This window comes from Onychostruthus taczanowskii, unplaced genomic scaffold (assembly GCF_017590055.1).
Source record: "Onychostruthus taczanowskii isolate IOZ18803 unplaced genomic scaffold, ASM1759005v1 scaffold19, whole genome shotgun sequence".
NCBI classification, from domain to species: domain Eukaryota; kingdom Metazoa; phylum Chordata; class Aves; order Passeriformes; family Passeridae; genus Onychostruthus; species Onychostruthus taczanowskii.
The window spans coordinates 7,118,067-7,144,205 of record NW_024499128.1 but is presented as its reverse complement, the minus strand read 5'-3'; the positions used below and the strand labels follow the sequence as shown (position 1 = coordinate 7,144,205).

The following is a 26,139-nucleotide window of genomic DNA, read 5'->3' as shown; positions in this document are numbered from 1 at the left end:
GCCCGCGCCAATGGCGGCGGCGCTCGGTCCTTCCGCCGGGAGCGGCGCCGGGCGGGGGGAGGCAGGTAAGGGGCGAGCCCGGGGCCGGGCCGGCGCTGCCCGCGGGCCGGGCTGGGCCGGCCAGGGAAGGGTGGGTGGAGGTCGGGCCCCCGCCGCCCTTCCCGGCGGCTCCAGCGCTGTCGGGAGCAGTGGCGGAGCCGTGGGGAGGTGCCGGCACCTCCGTGCAGCCCCCGCGGGGAGGGCGTGGGGGGCGCCCGGGGGAGCCCCGCGCCCGCCTCCTGCCGGCCCGGGGGAGCGGGGCTGTGCCCGGCCCGGGAGAGCGGGGCTGTTCCCGGCCCGGGGGAGCGGGGCTGTGTTGGGCCCGGGGAGAACGGGGCTGTGCCCGGCCCGGGGGAGCGGGGCTGTGCCCGGCCCGGGGCCGCCCAAGGCCGGTGGCGCCGCAGCCCCGCACGGCTGCTAAGCCGATCCGGCCTTAATGCCCGTGCGGGGCTGCCGGGCGCGGTGTGCCCCTTGCCGCGTCCCTGGAACGCTCTGGGATCCCCGCGGGTGGCTGCACGGGGTACCGGAGGAGTCCCCGCTCGGTTCGTGTGACACCGAGGAGAAATGTGTGCGCGGTGTGCCTTGGAACGCGTCCAGTCGTGGGGTGGTTCACATCCTGCCACCGCCACGGCCTGAACTCGGGGACAGGGCCCTGCTCTCCTGAGGAGCATCACTGTTTTTATTATGTGCAAGGAGTTGGGATATTTTTCTTGAATTCTTTAGCAATCAGTGATATGCCAGACCACGGAAATTTTAATTACCAGTATGTTTTCTTCATTTAAGCATTTTAGTTCTATCCAAAATTACCTGGCTGAGCTGTGGGATGAGGAATAATTCAGCAGATCAGGTTTTTTCCAGGCCCCTGAGGATACTTGACAACTTCTGCCTTCACTGAAAAGCACATAAGCCACCAGCACTGAGCATCTTTCAAAACTGGGCAATATCTGTCTTCATCTTCTGCAGCACAGCCAGTGCAAAGGGACCTAAAGTGAAGTCTTTAAAGTTTATAATCCCAAATGCATTTGGGATTTTCCCATGATGCCCCAAGCACTGTCTGAAAAGTTCAGATGGAAGAATATGTAGAAACTCTCACTTGTCTTGGCTTCCTTGAGTATTTTAAATCAGTTGCATTATTTTGATTGTCCCATCTATGTTTTTCTTAATTTCATAATCTTTGGAATTTTCATCACCTTTTCCCTAACTGTTCCAGGTAGTTTTCTGTTTGCCTGGACTGTTGTTCCAGGTACAAGCCTTCATTTATACCTTTGTCTATCTTTAAGAGACCCAGGCATCACTTTTCTTTTTTACCTGGCTAGGTAGCTGTCGTTGTTGCATTATCTATAATGCTTCCTTCATTCCAGACTCTGGTATTCTGGTTACTTATGATGAAGTGTATAATATTTTCTTCTGTTATAGACACTGTTTTGGAGAATTTCAAGTGCTAATACTGAAGGGTTATTTTCACAGCCTTTATTTTCCCAGTGATACACACACTAATTTTCACCTCCTCTTCACTTTGTTCCATTATCCATGTTATCTTGCTGTACTCCATTATAGGAGGATATTAAGAAGGTAAACGGCTGATCCAAGAGCAGACAAAGATTCATGCCTTCAAAGTCCCAGCATCAAAGAGGGGAAAATGGTGAAAACCAGAGAATTCATCTTAGTTATGCTACAACTAATAGGAGAATTTTGCTCGTGACCTTCCCCTAGTATCACTCATTCTCTGCTGCTGTGTTTTTTTATCACTGTTACCTGTTCTTCACCTGTTGGATCCAGGTTTTTAGGTACTTAGCAGCAGCAGTTCTATGAAGCAGACTCCTGATATATTCTCCCTGGGATCCCAGGGGAATTGCCTGTGCTGTTCTCTGACACTGACCCAGCTGTGTGAGGTTCTCCACAGTTTCACCAGTGCCATGCACATACAGAGTGCAAGTCAGTCCCTGTGTGCCACCTCTTTTATCAGAAAGCAGGCAGGCAGCTCTCCTTAGGCTCTTGTCTTAAAAGCAGAGTTGCCATTTGACAGCAAAAGCAGTATTCCACACTGACTCCCAGCAAGAATTCCTCTTTCATTGTGTTGGATCAGAGTCCACTTTTCTACCTTTCCTCTCGCAGTTCCCTACTGCATAGTTAAAGGAGCTGAAGGCAAAGTTCAAAATATTCATTAGCAATTCTTATTGTCAAACATACAGAACTACCAAAATTTCTCTGTTTTGATGGCACCCAGAAGGTCAAGTGACAGAAATACCCTGGCCTTTCTTGACTTCTGAAAGGACTGATGTGCACCTGCCTCACCCCTTGAGGAGGGCAGGGCTGCAGTGCCCAGAAGATGACAGGTTATTATGTGATGGAACCAGAATGGAACTCAACCAGGTCTCTGCTGCCAAACCATGCTCTGTGTGTACTTAAATTCATCACACCTACCTATAAAGATCCTAAAGCTGGATCTGATCCAGAATGCTTTGAAAGAGGTTTCCTGGCAGAAGCAGGCAGTATGTCCGTGGTTTAAAACCAGATGTGTGCTTTTGGAGAAGCTCCTTTCACATCCTTGCCTTTGTACCAGTGTAGGTGTGTTGTAGATGGAGAGGAGGCTGAGAAGGAGGGATCAGGGGACAGCAGGGCTTTGTGGAGCTGAGATGAGCAGGGTGTGTAGCACCACCAGCATTCCCAGATCCTGAGAGTGGAGCTGCCGGCTATGAAGTGGTCTGTGCTGCTTCATCCCAGCCTGCCAGAGCTGTCCTGTTCATTTCTGAGCTCTTGTAGCATGCACAGTAGAAAGGTCTGGTAGAAAGATCTTTCTTATGGCTTTTCAGGGACATCTGAGAGGTGTTGGCTGCACAGCTCTGACAAAGAGGTCTGGCTGCCAGCTTTGCACAGGCTCTTTTTAAAAAATCATCCCTTACATCTTTATTTAGTTAGACTGATGATGGCTCAGAGCATGACTGATCTGCAGTAGATTCAAGATCCATTTTTGTACCCATCGTTTCCAGCAATAACCTTGTTTTTGCCTTTCAGATATGGCCATGCCCAGTTCCCTTTTGTGGGCTGTTGACATTTTTGGGAGGGTTTACACTCTCTCTACTGTTGGCCAGTACTGGGAGCTCTGTAAGGACACACAGCTGGAATTCAAGAGGGTCTCTGCTGTCAAACAGTGCTGCTGGGGAATAGCCTGTGACCATCAGGTGTACACTTACGTGTTCTCAGGAGATGTTCCCATCAGATACCAGGAGGAAACCTATGAGAACCAGGTATGACAGGTACAGTACCTCTCACACAGCCACTGCTTGGACTGACAGCACAGCCTGCATCAGCCGTCTCGGTGTGTTTTTCTCACAGGAGGATTGACCAGTTTTATTTGTTTTCATTTTTTTACCAGAACATTCTGAAGAGTACATATATGTGCCAAATACCAGGTTATTCTTGTAGTATTTAAATTCCCAAAGGAGTTACACTTCCCTGCTCCTAGCAAAAGCAATGCCAGTGTGAACTCCAGCCTGTTCTGTGTGAGCCATTTCCGACTGGAGCATTCACCCTTTTCACTGAGTGGTTTCCATTTCTCCTTTCCTTAGTGACAAATACACAATCCCCTCAAGAAAATATCCCATGTAACTTCCAGGCAACAAAGATCAGAAATATATTAGACATGATAATATATTCTGATAATATATTCTGAGAAATATACAATTCTTTAAACAATGCTACTTCTTAGTGTTCCAAAGACTTCTCTAATAAAGGCATAACTTTCCATTAAAATACAATGTTTCCAACTTTTTTCCTAGAAATGTTAGGGTGATCCTTTCTATCTGATGCACTTCAAAACAATGTCTTTAAAATAGTATTTTAAAGGAAATCTATCAAATTTGGTTGTAAGTTAACCAAAAGTTAATTGGGAGAGGAAAATTTTGGATTTTCTTGAGCACATTTCCTTGATTTCAAATGGGCAATGGAATGAATACAATTGGGAAGAGACATTAACTTACCTGCATAGGCAAAAGTACAACAAATTAATTTTATACATTATTTGATATTGATACAGCTTTTCAGCCATTTAAGAATGTTCCTTTTATTGTGTAAACATCTTCTTTAAAAATGCAAAATTTAAAGTTTTGTTTGTTACTTCAAAACTTTCATTTTGTTTGTTCTAGGTAATGAAAAATGGGAAACAAAATACTAGAAAGCACAAAAAGAAATACTCTACAAGAGCTAGCAATGAAGAAATTAAACTGAAGTAGTTTGCAGATAATGTGCAAGACAATTTAGCCTTTCTAAAGAAAAGGCTAAATTTCTAGTAACAGAAAATAATATTTTTTGTAAAATTATAGATAGATTTTGCACCACTCATTTTCCACATGCCCTAAAATGTAAGACAGTATTACAGGACAGATTTTGACAGTATTCTGTAGTATGTAGGAGTGTGGGGGGAAAAAATGACAGTATGGGTGAAAATCCTTGTGTTATCAGTTCTGTAACTGATTCAAGGCAGATTAGGGAAAAAAATTATAAGATCCAGGGGAGATTTGCTGATACAGTTCTCTCAACACTATTCCTGGCAGAGGCAGTGCTGTTTTTCTGTGCAGACAAGATATGAATCATCTTTCTCTGGGAGTAGATTAGAGATACCAAGGCCATCCATTACCCTAATGCTGCAGTGTCATGGTGCCATACATCACCAAAGAAAAAAGCCCAGTGCCTGGTAAAATATAGCATCAGATGGTCCTATTTATGTAGCTGAAAATGACTTGGTTGGGACAAGCTCTGCAGTCAGCCCTGCTTTGATATTTAAAAAAGCTTCCCCAAAGGCTGTGTCAGGGAGCAGCTCATGGAGTGAACACTTTTCATTCACCCCAAGAATTTATTCCTCTTCTACTGCAGAAAATAAGAAACATGTCACGACTCCCTGTAGATGTGCAATAAGATAATGTGATCTCAAACAAAATACTTTATTTATTATTTCTGGCAGCGCTGGAATCCAGTTGGTGGCTTTTGTGAGAAACTACTGCCCAGTGACCGCTGGCAGTGGAGTGATGTGAGCGGGCTAAAACACCAGCAGCTTGATAGTTTCACACTGCCTTCACCACACTGGGAGTGGGAGTCTGACTGGTATGTGGATGAAAATATTGGAGGGGAACCAACAGAGAAAGGGGTAGGTGAACAATACCAAAAAGAGATCTATTCTGGGAATCCTTGCTCTGTAAAATGGAAGGAACTTTTGTAGAAGTGTAAAAAAGTCTGTAAAAATAAAACTTGCTATAGATACTTCTTTCTGGGAAATAGCTCAACTCTAATACAACAGAAAGAAGGATCTTGTCTGAAGGCTTTTGAAGTCTATAGGAGGTTCTATAGAAACTTCTTTCTTTTGATCAGGCCACGAAATCCTGCAACTGAATGCTATTGTTATTTAAAGTCTTTGCTATGAAGAAAGTAAAATGTTTTACTGTGTTGTTTGTTCTGTGTACATCACCCAGAGGAATTTGGGCATGATTCATAAATCATTCATGGAATTAGCTGATTAATCAGGGCTCTAGAGACACACAGAGTGACTTGTGCTGTGACTCTTGTGCAGAACTGCTCTGAGTTATGACTTCAAGCTTCCCTTGATCCTGTTTTTCTTACAAGAAAACCTCTGTTTGCAGGGCTGGACCTATGCCATAGACTTCCCCAGCACCTACACAAAGGATAAGAGATGGAATTCTTGTGTCAGACGCAGGAGATGGATCAGATACAGGAGATACAAATCACGGGACGTTTGGGCAAAGGTTCTGGATCTCTTTTACATACTAAATACTGATTGTCTGAAATAATCAATTAGAAGTGCAGGGAAGTTAATTTTTTATGACTTCTGTGTTAGCTGGATTTGGATTCCTTCACTTCCAACTTGCTATTCTTGTTATTCAAGCATAAATGGAAGGCTGGGATTTTTCATGGAAACCTGTGGTAGTAAGGTGCCAGATCATATGGTGATGCAATTAGAGATGGATGCTCAGCTCCTTTGCAAATTTCAGATCAACTTTTTAACTTCCTTTGGTTGTGTGACAAAGCACGTTCATTCAGGGTGGTACCTTGCATCATTCACAATGTATGTAATTTGTGTGAATAACTGTTCTTTAATAATTGTTGCTCCATTCTAAGAATATTCAAAATTTGTAATTTGTGATCTTTCAGCTTTCCAATTCTGTGTGCACTGTTCTGTGAGTAAAAACTTCCTTTAGTTAAGGTGCAAAACCAGACTTCTCCACGCTGCCTTGGCAGCATTTCCCCTCTCTGCATATGGAGGCCTTGAATGAGAGGGAGAATCTCCCTGCTCAGCCACTCTAGGAAGTGATACATAACCAATCTGCAAGACACAAGTTATGCCACCAGCCAAGTCATCTGTTTGCAGTGTGTCCTCTCCCCAACCTTCCTTCCCTTTGCTCCAGATTGTGTCCCATGATGAACCAGACCAGCTGCCAGACCCTTTCAATGACATCTCCATCGGAGGATGGGAGATCACGGACGAGCCTCTCGGCCGCCTGTCAGTGTGGGCAGTTTCTTTGCAAGGAAGGGTATGTGTGTGTTCCCTAAGTTCTCTAATAACAACTACTGGTTAAAAGGAGTTAAATAATTGTATAGCAAGGCAGGGTTGTTTTTGTCTTATACTGGTGAGGAAATGCACTGCTTGTGCATCTGGCAGAGGATGAAAAGCTGCTTTGGGACTACATTATGTAACAACTTGTGTTCTAAATGGAAAGGCTTAGTACTTCTGGGGGTGTTGTTTTATGGAAACCTTTAACCTCTATGAACAGGTGACTCTTAAAAACCAGGGCTGAGTAGTAGTATTTTATATCTTGAAAAATGCCCAGAATGATGGCTGTGGTGCTGGGAACCACGAGAAGGAGCCTTAAAAGCTGAGAGAGGTTCTGGTGAAGCATTGTGCTGTGCCTTTGGGCTGGAGAGACAGGGATGATTCAAGAGTTACAAAATGGTTTTCAAAGACTTACTGATTGGAAGGTGATCACCTCCTGACCAGGCAATGTGGCATCCAGCTCTGAAATGTTTTCTTTTTGTTTTCTTTTTATTTTTATTTTATCTTTCTCTTCTTTTTATTATTTATCTTTTCTCTTATTTTTATTTTATCTCCTCTTTTGCTCAGTCCTGTGAAGATTTGACTCTTGCTTTTCTTCCTTCCTTCCTACAGCATGTATCTAATATTCCTTTGTGTCTAGACACTTTCTAACCTGTGGTCTCAGAATATAATACTTTTAACAGGTAGCTTGAGCTTTCAGTCATATTTGGCACTGCCTGGAGAGGCAAGCAATCCTGCTTACGTTATTTAAAATAAAACTCCCTATTCCTCATACTTTCTAGTAATACGTGACAAGCATCCCAGTCTAAAGGCTTACTTGACTGCCATTGTACAATGCTTTTATTTCCCAAGTGAAAGTCCCTGGGGAATTAAAGTATTCCTAAAAATGAAGATTTAGCACTCAGCAGTCATGCTGTGGAGCATTCATATGACTTCCACAGGATACTTTCTATGTTTGACCTTCCTATTTTGACTGTGATCTACAGAAAATTGCAGTCCAAGACTAGCAAATGTCACCAAAGGCGGCACAGAGAATGGAATTTCCCCCCCATATTGTGACAAGCTCTGTTCAGTGAAAGTGAGGCCAGGCTCTCAGCTAACAGTAACATTTTTGTGTTATGTATTTGTTCACTCTTGGTTTATATAACATGCCCTGAAATACACTGAAGTGGTTTAAATGTTGAAATATACACAGAACTTGTAGCAATAGGTTACTGTACCCAGTCCAGATGTTGTGTTCCATGATAAAAGCTGCTCTGTAGAACAGCCTCCTCCCTTAGTACATAAGGAAATAGCTTCAACTGCATAATCAACATTTAAGAAAACATACCTTTAAAGGTCAGAGTTCCATACACTACATAAAACAATCCTCTTGTTAAAGGAGAACTGTTCTTTCCAGTTTGTCTTTACTCTTGTCTCAATGGTTTCATTGTTGTAGTGATATTTTTTCCTTATTTCATTTGGTTTTGTTTTTTTAAACTTGTCTAGGTATGGTACAGAGAAAATGTCTGCCATCACAATCCAGAAGGTTCCACATGGTCCTTAGTCACCACCCCTGGTGAAGTTGTACAGATCAGCTGTGGACCCTATGACCTCCTTTGGGCAACTCTCTGGGAAGGGCAGGCTATTGTGAGAGAAGGAATTGACAGGAATAACCCTCAAGGTAAAGTTTGCTAAATCTGGCTGGAAATCCCTTTGATTTGTATAGTGTTGAATAAGAAACTAACCTACAGTGGCTTCTGGGTTCTGTCTCTGCAGGAATTTCCTGGAGTACTGTGGAGTCTCCAAGCTCTGAAAACGGGATCATGCACGTCTCTGTGGGTGTTGATGTGGTGTGGTGTGTTACAAAGGACAGAAAAGTAAGAGGGCTCACATTCTGCTTTTGCTTTTTTCTTCCCTTTCCCTGTCTGCTGCTCTCAAACAGGAGTGTAACTTGCACAGGAAGCATTGGTGATCTGAACTTTCCATCCCCATGGTTTGGGGAATTCTAGTTCCCCTTGCTGTTAGGGGAATGCTCTGTGGTTTCTGGTAGTTGAGTTGAATTTAAGGAAGACCTTTTGCTTTTTTTTTTTTTGGAAGGAATTTTCTAAACCCAAGTCAGACAGCTTTGGCAGGTGGATGGGGATGTGGGTGGGGATTGGATGAGGAGCCTCTTCTAAGAGATATTAAGTATCAAAATTGAAGTGACTCCTGTTTCCACAAGGACTGAATTTTACATCAAAAGCAGCAGGGGGAGAATTCTCATCTACACTTTCCTGCATAATGCTATTTTTTTATCTTCCTACTGCAACTGTTCCCTCTTCATCAGTCTTTTAATGTGGGGGTTTTGATATTTAATTAGGTGGGATATCTCTTATGGGGATGTGTGATTACTTTCTTACTAGAGTTTTAACTTAGAATGATGCAATGTCTGAAGTTGGAAGGGACCCATAAAGATGATGGAGTCCCACTCCCTGCTCCTTCACACTGAATTCAAAGCCAGGCCTGAGCTCTGTGCCTGTGCAGCAGTTCTGTTGAGTTTCTCTGCTGTAGTGAGTCAGTACTTGCCAGCTGAGCCATGGTAACAGGCTGTGCCCAGCCTGCTCCATCTGCCACATAAATCCACTGTAATAAATGAAGATAAACTGGTGCATTTTCCTTCAGATTTGCCACAGGGCAGTCAAGCATCCTGATGTTATGGGATTCAACCAACAGCTTCTAAGGGAGCTGCTTGCTACTATGACTGTATGGATATATGCTGCATACAGAGGGAATTCTTCCTGGTGCCCAGCCTACAGACACTTTCAGATGGGTAAAGTCAGATCTAAGGGAAGACAATTTAAAGAGCTGTACTGCTAAAGACATTCCCCTGACAGTTCCCTCTGGCAGCTCTGCTTCTAGGGTTTGAATGTAAGAACACTATTTAGAAGCCCATTCAGAGTGGTGATAGCAATAGAAGGTATTTTTCCAAGAGCATAAAAGCTAACTCTGTTACAGGAAGTCCTACAAAAAAGTCTCCTTTTTTGGCTTTTCTGGCCACAGATGGATGCACAATGTGGGTACTGTTGGGTGAATTGTTTTATCTTTACCTGATGAAGAATCAAGGAAGTAATTGATTTCTTAAGACAATGTGGCAATGTTAGAGATTAAAACTAATCCACTAAAGAAACTAAATTCCTGCTGGAGCAAAAGGAGAAAAATTTAGACTTTCTGTTGTTATTGTAGGTGTGGTTTAGAAGAGGAGTGAACTCACATAATCCTTGTGGGACAAGTTGGATTGAAATGGTTGGAGAAATGATGATGGTAACTGTAGGCTTAAACAACCAGGTAAGAGAGCTGGGGAGCAGCTGAGAGGGTATTTACATCCCCCTCTAAAGGGAATGTTACCTCTAAGGGGTGTGTTCCTTCTAGTGCAGGAGCTGTTCACATGGTGAGGGCTCTCAGCAGTGCCAGTAGGGCTGGCTGAACAAAGGGACCCTGGGCTTAAACTGCTGGGAGGGAAAGAGGCTGAATTCTGCAATTCTGCACCTGAAGGTGACAACCAGCACGTGTTTTGTATGGCACAGGGAGGTGCAGACTGGTTTTGGTACAGAATTTTGTTCTGCATCTACAGTGTCAGCATTAAGGAAGAACACAAAAGGAAAATGCTGTGTCCAGCAGTTTTCTGTGCTCAATTCTCCACCACTGCACCTTTTTTGTATCTGATACCTGCTGCATTCCAAGCCACTTCCTTCACCAAGCCCTTTCCTCCCTAGGTCTGGGGAATCGGCTGCGATGACAGAGCGATTTATTTTCGTCAAGGAGTCACACCAAGTGAGCTCAGTGGGAAGACATGGAAGGCAGTTGTGTCTGGCAGAGAGAGTGACAGATCTCAGACTGGGAGCTCAACAAGTCTGCTCAGGTACTTCATGAAATACCTGCTTGAGACTTTGTACAGCAGGGGTTTCAATGCTAGGAGATATTTCTTTACATTCAAGGGGTACAGACAAGGAGAAGTGGGGAAGACATCTCTAATCATGATGTATGCTAAAAGGCAATTGCATTTTTGCCATTAAAACTAACACTAAGCAGCAGTTGTTGCACTCAGAGAAGATCTGAAGCTCCCACATTGGAATTCACTGCATGCCTGCAGTAAAGCATGTTCCTCTGGGCTTTACTATCTCTATCTGGAACTAGTCCCTAATAAGAGAAGATGTTGTTTATGAAATACTGTGAAGGAGTGTCAACTCCACTTAGGAATTACTCTTCCTGAGTGTCACTGTATGTTTCTTTTCCTAGGGAGGTTAAATCAGTTACTCCCCCTGACTGCTGGCCTCTGGGCTGTACCACACTTGCCAGTGGATCTGACTTGTTGGAGCCAGAGTGTGTGCTGAGAAGTTCCCTTTGGCAAAGACAAATCATAAAGTTGATAATGGGCTTTAAAAAATCCTGTTCTTTATTTTGTATTCAGAAAATGGGATGTGTTTTCCTGAGAGTTGTAGGCAGCCAACACCACCAATTGTTTGAAAAGATCAATAAAATTCCTTCCTGTTTCAGATTTACTAGACCAGTTTGCCAGGTTTGTGTTGGACTTGTTCCTCTGATGATAGAATTTGACATTTAAAAGAGAAGTCTGCTGTTTCTCTCCTGCAGCGAAACACTAAGTCAGTTTCTGTGTGTCTGCAATCTAAGGCCTGTGCTGATTTACAATGCTTTGGATGATAATTAATTATCTATTTGTCCTTCAGTGCTGGCTGTTTCTTTACTGATGATATTCAGAACCAAACAAGCGCGGTCATTCAGGGTGATGCAGATCCTTCCTCTGATACAGAGCTCCCCGGCGTGCCCACGAGCCCTGCCAGCACTGCCCTGCTGGGAGCTGCAGCCGCTGGGAATGGCCCAGCCAGCCAGGATGAAACATCTGCACGGCTGCCTGTGGATCCTCTGCACTCTGAGCAAGGAGAAGCCACTGCTGCTTCAGCTAATAATGACAAAGATAACCTTGAAATGAATAAATCTCCTGGAAACCCAAATGCTTCTGCAGAACTGCAGTGGATAAACATTGACTTGAAGGAGGCTCAGAAGCATCCAGTGCTGTCTGTCAGCAGCTTTGCAGACACATCCAGCCTCTCCTCCCTGGGCGCCTTCTCGGTGGGAGCTGAAGACCAGTACGGAGCGGATGAGCACCCGCTGTGGGCCTGGGTGTCTGGGGGAGGCTGCCTGGTAGATCTGCACAGCCCACTGAAGTGGTTCACTGCTCCATCAGGTACTGGCCAGTCACCACAGCACACCCCAGTTCCAGTCACAGCTCAATATGCTCTTTAAGAAAAATGTTGTTTTTTTCTGAGCAAAGCCATGGTGCAAAACTTGTGCTAACCCACTTTCTCTTACTGCAGTTTGTTAATAGCTTCATGTCTGAGCATAGTGCTGCAGTATTTAGCTGTAGAGCACTTTGGGCTTGAGATAAATAAATGAAATTGATATTTTCTCTTGAGTTCCTGTAGCAATTCTGTAAAGTAATCTGTGCTGGATCTACATCTCATTTTTAATTGTACTGAAACTGCAGCTTCGGGCAATACATATAATATCACTGAGCTGTAACAGGAAGGAGTGAAAAGGGCTCTCTTGGGAGGTGCAGATGCTGGCAATAACTGCCTCACTCTGCCATTCCTACTGAAATGGGTAAAATAAACCATGAACTGTGGCATCCCAGTATTTAACAGTCTAACTTGTGATGCAGTATATTATCTCGTTATCTTGCAGTTTAGTGACAAAACTCATTTTTACAAGGTTATGGCTTTAAAAGCTTATATAATCTATCTAGTGATCCTATTTCTATGAATCATGTACAAAGTTTTGCTGTAATACATTGATTCCAAATTATAATCATTATAAAATTGGTGTTAGACTGTGTTGATCCAGTCGTTCAGAGGAGCACCGTGTTTTACCTTTCATAGAACTGTACTCAAAGCTCACTGGAGTTTATTGGGTTTGGTTCTGTCCCAGGTTTGTCATCATCTGTGCAGTCTCTGTCCCTGTCCATCACTCCTGCACAGACAGCAGCGTGGAGAAAGCAGATTTTTCAGCAGCTCAGTGAAAGGACAAAGCGGGAACTGGAGAATTTCAGGCACTATGAGCAGGCTATTGAGCAGGTAAGCAGTGAGGACATTTATCTTCTAAACACATCTGGGAATCAATAATATATTTCTGACATACTGATTTGAGCTTACTGTCAGCTTTATATTCTTGCCCCTATTTCTGTCTGTGACAACTTTCCTGGATTATTAATGTCTGAGCTCCCTGTGGGAAATTAACAGCTTGTCAAAGATGGAGCAGCAGTATTCATCTAGAAGCATTATCAGGTAGTTTTATTTAGGAAGAAACAAAGGATTGGTCAGCATTATTTGGGTACTGTGAGACCTCAAATCCTCAGAGAAATGGTTGCAACAGCAGAACATTGTATGAATTATTTCACCACAAGATGAGGCATCTTAATTGAAACAATGACTCAAGGAGGTGAGCTTCCCTTTCTGTGGCCATTAGGACTAATTTAACTTGCGTAAATAAATGATGCAAACGTCAACGGCAACACAGAAATAGCAGCAGCTTTGTTTGATGTTCCCTTTGCTATGACTCCTTGGCTCTTTTCAGATTCATTCATATTGTTGGTTCCTTCATTGATAATTGCCAAATGACATCTAGAATTATTTGATTAAAAACACTTGGAGTCCAGGGGTTTAATCAAGTTTAAAAAAATTATGTCGTAAGTCTTTAAATTCCAAAGAGAGGTTGTGTTATAACAAGAGCAAACTTGAGTCAGTTACTACCTGTGTGCTACTGCATTCTTGCAGGGTAAAAATGTTACTACTGTTGTACACCTGCTACCTCAGTATCTTTTTATCCACTTTTATGAGTTTCCATACTCTGGTACACTCTGTATGGGAATGTGTGATACAGGTGTATGATGAGGTGTGATACAGACTAACCTGCAGCAGACACAACCTGTGGGCACAAAACCAGTACTTGGGAGAAAGCAAAAGAGTCATGCAGTTTCTTTATTCCTTTTGTGTTTGCCTTGCAGTCAGTTTGGGTTAAAACTGGAGCCTTGCAGTGGTGGAGGAACTGGAAGCCTCATAAGTGGATGGACGTTCGAGTTGCACTGGAGCAGTTCACTGGGAGCGATGGGATGCGTGACAGCATCCTGTTCATCTACTACATGTACCACGAGGAGAAAAAGGTGTGTTCAGCTGCAGACCCCTGGGAGAGCTGCTTTTGGCAAAGGCAAGCCTCTGAAAGGGAAACAGTTTCTTTAAAGGAGGCAAATTATGGTACCTACTGTTCTGAGGTTTGGCAACCAATTCAAAGGTAACCCCAGGTACCAGCAAACTGCAGGCTTTTCTGGGCTGTGTCAATGCTGTGTCAGAAATACCCAATCACAAACCACTCACATTGCTTAAACCATCAGTTCTGCACTAATTAGGAATTCTTCTGGAAATTGAAAGTGTTCTTGATTGTGAAGAGCCCAGCTTGGCTGGACAGGTTCTTCCCAAGTAGGGTTAATGCTTGCAGGCAATAGGAATCAGAGGCAGGGCGAGGCTGGAAGTGGAGTCCCATTCCCTCTGCGCCAAGAATTGATTCTTTGCTGTCCTTGGCAGGAATGCCTTGTTTGTAGACCTGAAGTGCAAAAATGCTGGCTCTGTGGAAGGTTTGCCTTAGTCACAGGTATTTTTTTCTCCTGTCTTAGTACATCCACGTGTTCCTGAATGAAGTGACCATTATAGTGGAAGTGCTGAATGAAGCCAAGCATTCCTTTGCACTGTACACACCTGAGAGGACGAAGCAGCGATGGCCAATCCGCCTGGCAGCCGCAACAGAGCAAGAAATGCATGACTGGGTAATTCTGGGCATCTCTCATTTCAAGCTAGCAATATCTGCAATAAAACTTAGAATCCAGTCTTTGAAATGTCAGCATTATATTTAAACTCTTGGGGCTACTCATCTGTTTTTTTTTAAGTTTAGGTATTTAAACCATCTGATCAAACTTATTTAGAGGCACCTGAGGCTTGTTATCTCCTCTGAAGTCTGCTTGCTTTCTGGTGCTGCAGTTACCCACAGCAACACCAGTATTGCTTTACATTCTCTTCCTATCTCTGGATATAGATGAGGGTAGGAATGAGTTAGGAGTTGAATTAAGTTATTGTGTTCTTCTGCATTGGTAGAAGAACCATTTTCTGTTTTCATTGCTGCAGAGAGTCTTTTGTACAGGCAGACAGGCATAGATACACTGGAGCAGGGGCAACATGAGAGATGCTTCATCCTGATCAGCTCCTGCAAACCACAGGAGTGCTCCTGCAAATCACAGCAGTTCCAGTGGTTGTATAATAACTTCTGAACCACTGAATTCTAGTGCCTTTTGAGAAAAAGCTGCAAATTCACTTTGCAAGATTGCTGATTTGCAAGAACATGCAGAGGTAAAATTTTGTTTTACAGTACTGAGCATCTCTATGGGAATTTTTTTCTCACTGTAAGTGGAAGCTTTTTTTGCTTCTTGTTTTGTAGCTGTCTTTGCTGAACATGTCTTGCTGTGAAAGCAGACGGATTCAAGGCCCTCCTTCTCACCATGCCATTTGGTCAGTTACTTGTAAAGGAGACATCTTTGTTAGTGAGCCAAGTCCTGAGCTGGAGGCCGGACCCCAGTTGATGCCATGTGACCAAATGTAAGAGGCTTCTGAAGCTGTTCTTTCTGCATGGGATGCCATCCAGCAAAGAATGTCCTGTCAGTTCAGTGGCTTTGATGAGCTCTTGGAGTGTGTAGTACACTGCAGATGTCTCTCACTGACAGAGTTAATGGCTGCCTTCCTACTCATGATTGCACATGAAGAAAGTCACCAAATCAGATTTTAATTCTTAGATGCTGGAGATGTCCTTGTGATTTCAAAGGCCTTTCTCACTGAGATCCCATGTTTTTAATGTCATAAGAGATAGCCTAAACTGAAAGTAAATCTAATTGCTGTAATTGGAATATAATTTGAGCTTTCAGTTTTATCTGAGTCAAGAAATCTGAAATTCTCAGTCCTCCATAGACACTGCAGTCCAGGAGCAGTTTCTCAACACTTTTTATGACAACTGTGGCAATATGCTACTGCAAACTCCTCAAGCAGAACAATACCATCTGCTTTTTGGGAGCAGTTCAGGGGGAAATGCTTTCAACTGGCAGCTGCTTTCACTTAGAGATTGCACAGTGGTTGGACAAGTGAGCAGAGGAGGTTGCCTGTGCTGAAGATGGCTGGGTTGTTGGTGGGGAAAGCACACATCCCTGCAGGATGTGGTGTTGAGCACGGTGTCCTTTGCTGGCAGGTTCTGGCGCCAGGTGGGAGGGCACCTGCGGCTGATCGAGAGCAACAGCCGGGGCGTGGTGTGGGGCATCGGCCACGACCACACAGCCTGGGTTCACACTGGTGGATATGGAGGTGGCTTCATCCAAGGTACAGCTTGGCAGTGACAAATTGAATCATCAGTGGCTGATGGAATTTAAAATGTAATGTCTTCGAGCTTTAGCTTTACTCTAATCCACATTGTTTATTCCTCACAGGACTGGCCAGTAGTGCTGATAATATTTATACACAGTCAGATGTGAAATGTGTTTACATCTATGAGAACCAACGGTGGAACCCTGTCACTGGATACAGCAGCAGGTTATTTACTCAATTTATTGCATTGATTTACTTTAACACTACTACTGTCAAACGAAACAAGGGCTTTGTTCTAGCTTGGAAGAGTTATTATGCTTACTCTATCTTCAGTATCCTCCAACATTCATAGTTAACCTGTGATGGAAGAGCAGTGTTTCTCAATTTTCTAATTTGTAGTTATCAAAAATGTCAAAATGTCATTATGGCAAAACGTTACAGATTTGTGCTTTGTGATTGCACAAAGTGTGCTACTTGCAGTATCTTTCACTATTAAGACTAGACAGAAAAGTTATTAGGACCTGTATGTTCCTATATATATTGTGCTAAATACACTGGGTCCTTGAATAGTATATTTGAGCAAAAGTATAGAATACATGTCCAATTATATGGGATTCACATTCCAGTTTTAAATGGTAGTGAGGAGTATCACTCTACAGAGAAACATCTACATGGTCCTCAAGTTTGCTATCACTGGAAGCAATTGTACAGATTCTTTCCCACTGTGCTCATCACTCACATGATATTTCTGCACAGAGATTAATGACAGCAGTGTTTTGTGTGTGAGAGCAGGAAGTGCTACAAAAAGGCTTTTCTTCCCTCGCCTTTTAAACTCCCTGTTGTAAATGACCTTGCATTCCTTGTGCACTGTTCCACCACCACAGAGGTCTGCCCACAGACAGATACATGTGGAGTGATGCCTCTGGCCTGCAGGAATGTACAAAGACCAACACCAAGCCTCCTTCTCCGCAGTGGTCTTGGGTAAGTTTTGGCTTACAAATTTTTTTACAAAGAAGTCCAGGCTTAGCAAGTAGGATACAAGACTTGAGTTCAAGGGGCCCAGATTTTCTTCTGGGATTTGTTGTAACATTTAACCTTGTTTTCCTCATAATCTTCCATAGTCAAAAGAATGTTAAGCACTGAGTGGGGTGTTTTCTTTAATGTGACTTAGATCCTTTTATCCTCCGCTGAATTAAAAAGATTTGGGAACCTCTGTATGTATTTCAAGTGTTAGAAGGTTTCTAGCAAGTCATTGCTCTCCAAAAGGTGGAGGTAAATAGAAGAGGTGTTCATGATAGATTAGGTGTTGATTGTTATTCCCAGTGTCCCGTTTGCCCACAGGTCTCGGATTGGTACATCGACTTCAGCCCGGCGGGCGGCACGGACCGGGAGGGCTGGCAGTATGCAGCTGACTTCCCAGCGTAAGGAAACTCCTCTTCTGCCAAATCCCAGACTCCAGTCCTCACTCCTCCTCGTTTCTGGTTTGCACATTAACTGCCCTTTAGCAGGGACACAACACTGCCTCATTTCCCCTCTTTTTGTGGGCACGCTGATACTTGCAGGGAGGGAGGGCAGCAAGGTGAACCTGGCAAACTGTCACTTGAAGAATTTGAAAATCAGCAGTTGTGCCTGGTGGGCAGATGGAGGCAGTGCTCTCAGGCCGGCATTGACACTGGAGATGCTCCTAAATCCTCATGAACATTGTTTAAATCTGTTTTGGTAGGTCCTACCACGGGCACAAGACAATGAAAGACTTTGTCCGACGGAGGCGCTGGGCAAGGTGAGGAACCTCAATATAAATAAGTTTTGAAGTTGAGTCCTAATTGCTCACTAAGTCTACTTTAGTTATGAGGTAAAGAGTCTTGTCAACAAAACCCAATCAACAAAATAAAAAGGGAAGAAACCTGAAATAAATAACCCAGCAAAGAAACTGATGACCTTTAGCGTTATGTCTCTAATTTTAAGTCTCTATGAGTAGTTACCCCCTTGGATTTTGTGGGATCTATGGATAAAAGTCAGACAGTTCTTCTCTGTATCTGATTTTCCTTATGGTAAATGATTAAGGAATAGTAGACACTGGGTATATCAGTACATAGCAGGTCACTTGTAACTGCTGGTAACAGGCCTTTTATATTAATAGTTTCAACTTATGAATTCCACATACTGAATGCTGGGCCACAGGTAGTCCAACCCCATTTCAGTCAGAGGAAGTGTCCAGGTGGAACCCAGAAAACAGCAAACTGCCACTACATTCTATAAGCTGGGGAAGTCTGTGCATTCCCTGTTTTTCCAACGTTTCTGTGCTTTCTATACTAGAGCATCTAATAGCTGTGCTAATTAATTTCTGTGAAATTACACACTGCTGGGTTTAGTATTGATGCTACAAAGTATTTTGCCCCTTTTACAAAAAGCTCTGAACTGAGGTTCTGAAGCATCAAAAGTGTTATTTCACAATATGCAGCAAAACAAACCCAGTAAATCAAAATGGTGACTTGAAATAAAATAAGCTACTTGAGAAATACCCTCTAGTCTAAATACTTCCTCTTGTTTTAACTACCAATTTAAAATTGAAAACAAATAGGCTTAGGGTTGGATCTGTTTTTTCAGAACTGGAAAACAGAGGAATGTCCTGATGTTTTTAGGACATTATTCATACATGAAATTATTGTGGTGATGATAGTCTAACATAATTTCCCTAACTGACAGCACTACTTTGGTGCAATTTCCACAGAAAAAGTACACAAAGTCCCAGCATGACTTACCAAGCCTGTCATTTAGAGCTGCTTTACCTCTGCCTACCTAACCTCTGCTACATAACCTTTTTAACAAACCAACCAAAAAAGAATTATAAAGTTATTCTTTTAACCAAGACAGAGGAAGGAATGAGCTGGGTGTGGAGTTCTCTCTGCACTTCATTATTCTGCTGCTGCCCAGTGAGTCTGAAAGAGCTATGGAGCAGTGTAGCACCAGTTGCAAACTTCTTGGGTGGTCTTGGTTTTATAAAGTAACTTTAAAAAAACCCAAACAAACAACAGAAGCTTTGACAAATCAATACTAGTTCAAACTTCAAATCCCGATTGTTAAAAACCTCTTTCAAATTAAAAATACTAATATCTAATGAAAAGCACTACCTAATTAAAAGACTTTAGGACTGGAAGTCAGCAATAGACTGGGAAACCAGTGATAGAAAGTATGTACTTCTGACAGGTTTGGGTGTTTTTCTGCTTCAGAAAATGTAAGATAGTCACCAACGGGCCATGGCTGGAAGTGCCTCCTGTTACCCTGTGGGACATCTCCATAATTCCCAGTTCAGATGCAGATGATGAAGAAGCAGTAGCACTGTGGGCAATCAGTGACAAAGGAGACGTGCTCTGCAGGCTTGGAGTGACACAGCAGAATCCAGCTGTAAGGCTCCCTGTTTGTTTTTACTGCTTATTGATGTATTTAATGTAATATGCAATACATACAATCACACAGGGCCCTCTCTCAAAGCACCTTGTTATTTTTCATCCCTTTGTGTCCCAGATTTGCAAGTCCCTGTCCATCAGCTGTAGCAGAATTTGCTGCCCACGTTCCTTATAATAGTGCTTCTCTTGCATAATCTACCTGAGCTTGTGCCTCATCACCTGCAGGAGCCTCTCTCAGCCCCTGGCCATCTTCTCATGAAGCATTTTACTTCCACTTTCTGCCCTGGCAGCTTAGGTCTTCTTTTTTTGTTTGTTTTTTGAAATGGTTGATAACAGGTGTATCCCACTTAAAGGAACTGCTGAGGAATGGGCTCTGTGAAGCATGGTCCCACTCTAGTGCCTCGATACCAGCAGGATAAAAACCAGGAAAAACATCTAAGAAAATGCTTTAGTAGAATTTGGAGAAAAACTACAAGAAATTAAAAAATACTTAAGAATTTTTTTCCCTTCCTGATCTGTAAGGCAGTGCAGCAGTGAGAACTAGAATACTGTGTCTGGAATCTAAAATCCTGTATCAGCTGATTTTTGTGAGGAATTAAAGAAAAAAAAGAAGGCTCTACTGCAACTGTTCAGAGACATGTAGATGCCTAAAATGCAGTGATTTTAATAGAAAAGTCCCTTCATTGTCTAACTTAGTTATTTTCAAAGAATTGTATATCCAAATATCTTTGAGGATCAGCAACCTCATTTCTGCTCAGTCATAAAGTTATGTAAGATTCATTCTCCAGAACATTTTTCACTATGTTGGTTTTTTCTCATTTGGTAATAATCAACAATATTTTGTCATGGAGGTTTTAAGCACTGCTTCACAATTCATCTCCCATGATTTGTTAGGGAACATCCTGGCTGCATGTGGGAACAGACCAGCCCTTCATTTCCATCTCCATTGGAGCATTTTACCAAGTGTGGGCTATTGCTAGAGATGGTTCTGCCTTCTACCGGGGATCAGTGTCTCCAAACAAACCTGCAGGTAAGAACTTGTACTTTATCTTTTGCTCTACTCCACTGCCATGTCTGAAAAAGTCCAATCTGTTTTGTAGAGGCCTTTCCCATGGCTGTGCAAAACAGTGCATACAAATAATACAATAATTAGAGCAGTTAATTTGCTATCACTTGTGTAATTTCAAGTGTTCATTTGTAAAAAACTATCTGTTAAAAATATACAAAGTGTGATGTCTTTCATAGCTTTCCTGCACAGCAATGTATTTCAACTGCAGACATTTCCATGCCTTATTCTATTTTTGCAATGCTTAACTCAAGATTTGTGACTTTTAGGTGACTGTTGGTACCATATCCCTTCACCTCAAAAACAGAAGTTAAAGCAAGTCTCAGTAGGACGAACATCTGTGTTTGTCTTGGATAAAAATGGTAAGGATTTAAAAACCTATTAGTCAGTGCTACAAAAAGTACAGCAGTCTGTACCAGACTGATTTAAAAAGAAGAGGTTAAGTTAGAACTGGACAGATGAATTCTGGTCTCCAAAGGGAGTAGCAGTGCACTTAGGTACTGCTTCTGAAGGCTTGGTTGTTGTATCTGATAGTGCCCTGGGTAACAACAGTCCAGCACCTGCGCTCTGTGGGGGAAGACACAGATGAATGTCAGAGAATTGCGTGGCTGGGTTTTGCCTGGAACCCTGCTCCAAAACAGATAAAACATGAAGCACCTTTTGTTCAAGAAACAAGCCTTTAACAACAGATTCAGAGACCTTAATCTCATTTGCTTTTGTTTTCTAGTGCCTAGTTCCTTATATGAACATTTTTCCCCAAGTAATTTTACAAAACAGAGTATTTGCTATTTTTATAAGCAATAACTATAGAAATACAAATTCCAAAGTGGAAGCTTCATTGTGTACATCTCTGTAACACCTTAGCAAAAACTGCATTTCCCCAGAACACAGAAAGAATGAATTCCTGCTTTATGTTGTTTACCAGCACTCTGTTTCACAGGCAATCTCTGGTACCGGCAGGGAATCACACCCAGCTACCCTCAAGGATCTGCCTGGGATCATGTTTCCAATAATATCCGTAAAATGTCTGTAGGGCCCCTGGACCAGGTGTGTATTAAGCTTTTTTGTATCTCATGAGTTTATTAAAAATTATGCAGAACATACGTTAATAATTAAATGTTCTTCAGCCTTAGTTTTGTTTAACTTCACTGCTCAAAATGTTAGTCTAAATGCTGGAATCTGATAGCAAGAGAAAAAAATCATACCAATGGAATAGTGATACAGCCAAGCCCTCTGCTGCAAAAAGCCTCATTAATTTTTCCATTTTTTTAACAAGGCTATATATTTTAACAAGGCTTTTTATATATTTAATCTCTTTCCTGCCAAGTCTTATCTGGCAATATTTTAATTATAACACTGCTCTATAGTTTGTTTGGGTGTCTCTCTGCCTAAATTAGAGCATTTTCAGCCTATTGAAGAACAAGCCTGATTTTTTAAAGGGGTCAGACAGAGATTTCACATCTGGGAAGAGCAGCACATTTTAAGACCTCTCTCTGTTTCCTTGAGGTGTGGGTGATAGCTGACAAAGTGCAGGGCAGCCACAGCCTGAGCTGTGGGACCGTCTGCCACCGGACTGGAGTCCAGCCCCTGGAACCCAAAGGCCTCTCCTGGGATTATGGTATTGGGGTAAGTGCTGGGGGCACAGAGCTGCCTGAAGTTGTAGATCCCACTGTCTGTGGGCTCACAGAGAAAGGGAAGTGCCATCCTGCCCAGCTGGCCAGCATTGGAAAGCTTGGATATACCTCTAGGAAATGGACATTTTCCTTCAGGTTTAGGTTCTTTTCTGAAGTAATAATAATGGGCTGTTCAGTCATAGCTGGGACATTGTTTATTTGCATTTGATAAGTATTCATTTTAAACAGGTAATTTAAAAGTTACAATGGAAAAACTAGTGGAGTAAGAGCCATTTAAAAAAAAATTGATTCCTTCCTGGTCTGTACATGATTATTCCTCATTGTTGTACCTGTAGTTCAATGTTTGAGAAAGGCTATTTCAAGTTTTGCCACCTTTTAAGTTGGTGGAACATCTGCAGTGGCTCTGTTATGAATGCCTGACCCCACTAATCTCAATTCTCCATGCAAAAAATAATCGTCAAGTTTACCACAAACTCCCTCAGGGAGGTCTGCTGTGTTTCGTTTCATTTTACAAGGAGCCTTTTTTCTGATTCATCCCAGAGCAGGATTACTTTCCTTGTGAACAAACAGAACAAACTAGCATTGCATAGAGAGCATCATAGAGCATCACATCAGGTACAGCACTGACAGGGTGATCTTTCTCCCTTTGAGTTCTGTATCCCTTTTTCACAGGGTGGGTGGGAGCACATTACAGTCAGAGGAAATGCAACAGAAGCATCTCGGGCTGCTGTGCCTGACACCGCCGAGGAAAACCCGGCAGCATCGAAGGAGGGAGAAGATGAGGAGAGTAAAGGGAAAACAGAACACTCTAAGACCCCTCTGATGGTCAGTGAAACTCAAGAGTTGGACAGAAATTCTGTTAACTGTTAAATTGTTGCCATCTACATGTTGCTAACAAGCAGTAGGCAATAGTTGAAAAAGAAAGAGATGTCTACTGCTTGGAGAGAAAAACATGACATTTTTGTGCTACTAATATGTTTGACTGAACTGGACTTTGCAATGGGGTATTTTAAGTACTGAATCCTTCTAATGCATCTTGTGTAAAATGTGACTTGATAGAGTTCATAGTTCTGTCAAAGCAGGCAAGGTTTTTAACCGTGTATTTCTGACCCTTTACCATAGCTGCTACACACCATGCAAATGTGAATATCTGCACCGATGATCACTGCATTTACTTCTATTTTTATGCTCCCTACATTTCTTTCATATTCACACATCTTGTCCTTGAGATTCATCTTTGAGCACAGATAAAGTTGTTTCAGTCTGGATGTATTGCAGGCAAACACAGCTGGTCCTGTTTGGAGAGGCCCTTACACATGCACAGAGCTCTGCTCATGGGAGAGCTCCATGTCTAAGGATGGACTTGGGTCAGGCTGTTCTTGCTCCCATCAGCAAAATCAAGTTCTGCACAACTCTGCTTAGCCTGCAGTTACCAGGAAGGGCCAATTTTTGCTGTCTTTGCTCACAGTGTGTTAATCAGGCAGCAGAACCTCTGGTTTCAGGGAGCCACTGGTGAGCCCAGTCCTGGTCAGTCAGGCTCAGCTCTGAACTGTCACTGCAAGCACTGGGAAATCGTGTTCTGTCTTCAGCTGAACTGAAACTGGGACAATTGAGCTACACAGATGCCTGCCTAAGGAGGCTGTGTTCCAGATCATTGCAAATTATGCTATCATACTGTAGAAGTCAAGGGAAGGTCTTAAACTGACTTTACAGTGGTAGGAATGCAAAACAACTTTACTGACAGCAGTGGAGATTGCCAGTGTACACTGATGGCAGTTCAGAATGAAGCTCTGCTCTTCATTTTGAGTAAGTGATTTATTCATCCCTTTTTCCAACATGATACCACTTTCTATTCTCAAAAAAAAAAGCTTTTTTTCCTGACTTATTTATCATAATTAGACAGTTTACATTCATTTCTCCTCTCTGTGTGTGACTGTACATGAAGTTATTTTTATATGATGAACAGTTTGGTGTGGTCTCAGTACTGTATTTGTAGAAGTAAAACTTATGTTTGCACGTATTTAAGGAATATATTTGGTATTAAATGCCAAGGAAAGCACTGTTTCCAAGTCCAAATGTGAATGAAGATTGAAGATGCTTTACTGTAAAAAAAAAGAACCTGTTGATCTTTCCAGTATGTGATTAGAGATTTCTGGTTTATACATACATTGTGGGAGAAGCATAAATAACGTGTTGCATTAATTACTGTAATAGGTTTTGCATAACTTGCACAGTATCTTGTCCAAATAAATAACTTTATTACATGTATTTTTAGAGAATCATTAGGATTGTATTTTTCTCTGCATTGTATCAAGGTTTTTCCTTTTAATAGTCAGTGTTTACATCTCCAACAATCAACCTGATTGCATACAATAAGCTTTATAATGTACCTTTGCATTTTTCCCTACATTGCCAAGGTTCACTTACTTTACTGTAAAAAGCTGGGTTTAAGTGAAAAAAAAGTTATAAGTTATGTTTGAGTACTAAGTATTTACCTTCTAAAATATTATTTAGAAAATTATTTAATTTAAAAATATAATGTAATTGTTGTGGCTAGTTAAAATATGGAAAAGTGACTTTAAACTGAAGCAATTTTGAAAAATAAAAGTAATTTATCAGAAAAAAATGCTTCTAACAAAATCCCTTTTGGCATGTCCAAGAACACAGCACTTTGTGGCAAAGTTCCAACGTGGAACTAGCAGCTGTAATTCCATAAAAATGCCTTTGTCCAGAGCCTGACTGTCCCTTGGGGATGGCAGTGTTCAGAGAAGGGGTGACTTTCACCTGCCTCCTTGGCTGCTGTATTTATAGCTAGATATGATGTGCCATTTTGGGCTTAATATTTGAAATGCCTCTGGTTGTAGAAAGCCAAAAATACACTGCCCAAGCATTAAACTCTGCATGTTTAAGAGCAATACCAGCATACTTGGTTCATAAAGTGCAATTCTTCATCAACAGTACTGTTAGAATACTGGATTTTAAACTTGCTGATTCCCTCCTTCCACCAGTGCAGCCAAACAGCAGTTCAAACATAACTATCCCACTAAAGCATTCCAGGGATGTTTACTAGCTGGAAACTCAGATAATGACCTTTAAAGAATCCTACAAAAAAATGACCATAATCTACAAGTGCTTGGTCATAGCTTACTGGGTGACACACAGAGCCACAGTTTGCACTGACCTGGAAGGTGAGAAATAACCAAATAACATCAACATCTCTTACCTGAGGAGGTTCTGAGTGGAATAACTGGAAGAAAAGGCCTTGGTGTTACTGACTGACCCATTGTGATCAGTGCACAAATACAGTGGGGGTTAATTTACCCACACAGGGCTGCTGTGATCTAGCACTGTCATGACAAGTTAAATCTCTGAGAGACTCTGCAATTCTCTTTGCAGAAGGGCTACATCACATTTATTTTAATGTGAAAAAAGGTCAACAACTAAGAAAATTCCAGTTGAGGCAGGATCCAAATGTTTTCTCCAGGAAGGCAACCACATGTATAAACTGTTGTGTTGTTCTACATCATAGCTATGGATTGCTGTGGTGGAGAAAGAGAATTCACATCCCTTACCAGCCTGTGTGGGAATCCTCATCTTTCACTCTGAATTACATTGTCATCCCCTCAGCTGTGCTGCAGCAAACTACAAACACATTCCAAACTGCACAGTCCTTTTGTGATGGATCTGATAAATCCTTCCTCAGCCCCCATTCCTCCTTGGACAGCCCTCCTCTCCTGGAAAAGGACCATGCCACAAACCATTATCAATCCCAGTGATGGATGAGGTGCCAGATGTTTCCTGTGCCATCAGAGCTCAGAGCAGCAGCCTCCTGTTCCATGGGGCACGTGGGGAGGGGCAGCTGGGACACGGGGGCTCCGTGGGCACCACACTTCCAACTGAGGCCACGCCAGCTTCAGATGCCCCAGGTACGAGAATACAAGATGAAATGAGAGTTCCTCAGTGACATAAAACTTTTTACCACAGAAGGGGACAGAGGGAGGGG

At 42.4% G+C, this 26,139-nt stretch overlaps 1 protein-coding gene across 1 annotated transcript; it reads left to right on the top strand.

The window, feature by feature from the left end:
- TECPR1 (tectonin beta-propeller repeat containing 1) lies at window positions 1-24,753 on the top strand. Its single transcript, XM_041401697.1, has 25 exons — window positions 1-65; window positions 3,055-3,287; window positions 5,000-5,182; window positions 5,673-5,795; window positions 6,456-6,581; window positions 8,090-8,264; window positions 8,360-8,460; window positions 9,806-9,907; window positions 10,336-10,481; window positions 11,308-11,825; window positions 12,566-12,711; window positions 13,641-13,796; window positions 14,304-14,453; window positions 15,119-15,276; window positions 15,917-16,044; window positions 16,152-16,254; window positions 16,914-17,010; window positions 17,371-17,450; window positions 17,753-17,809; window positions 19,260-19,434; window positions 20,331-20,466; window positions 20,772-20,864; window positions 21,443-21,549; window positions 22,009-22,128; window positions 22,809-24,753. Exons 1-25 carry the CDS (start codon window positions 11-13, stop codon window positions 23,004-23,006), a joined length of 3,666 nt encoding a protein of 1,221 aa, XP_041257631.1. The 5' UTR covers window positions 1-10; the 3' UTR covers window positions 23,007-24,753.
- Window positions 24,754-26,139: the final 1,386 nt, after the last annotated feature.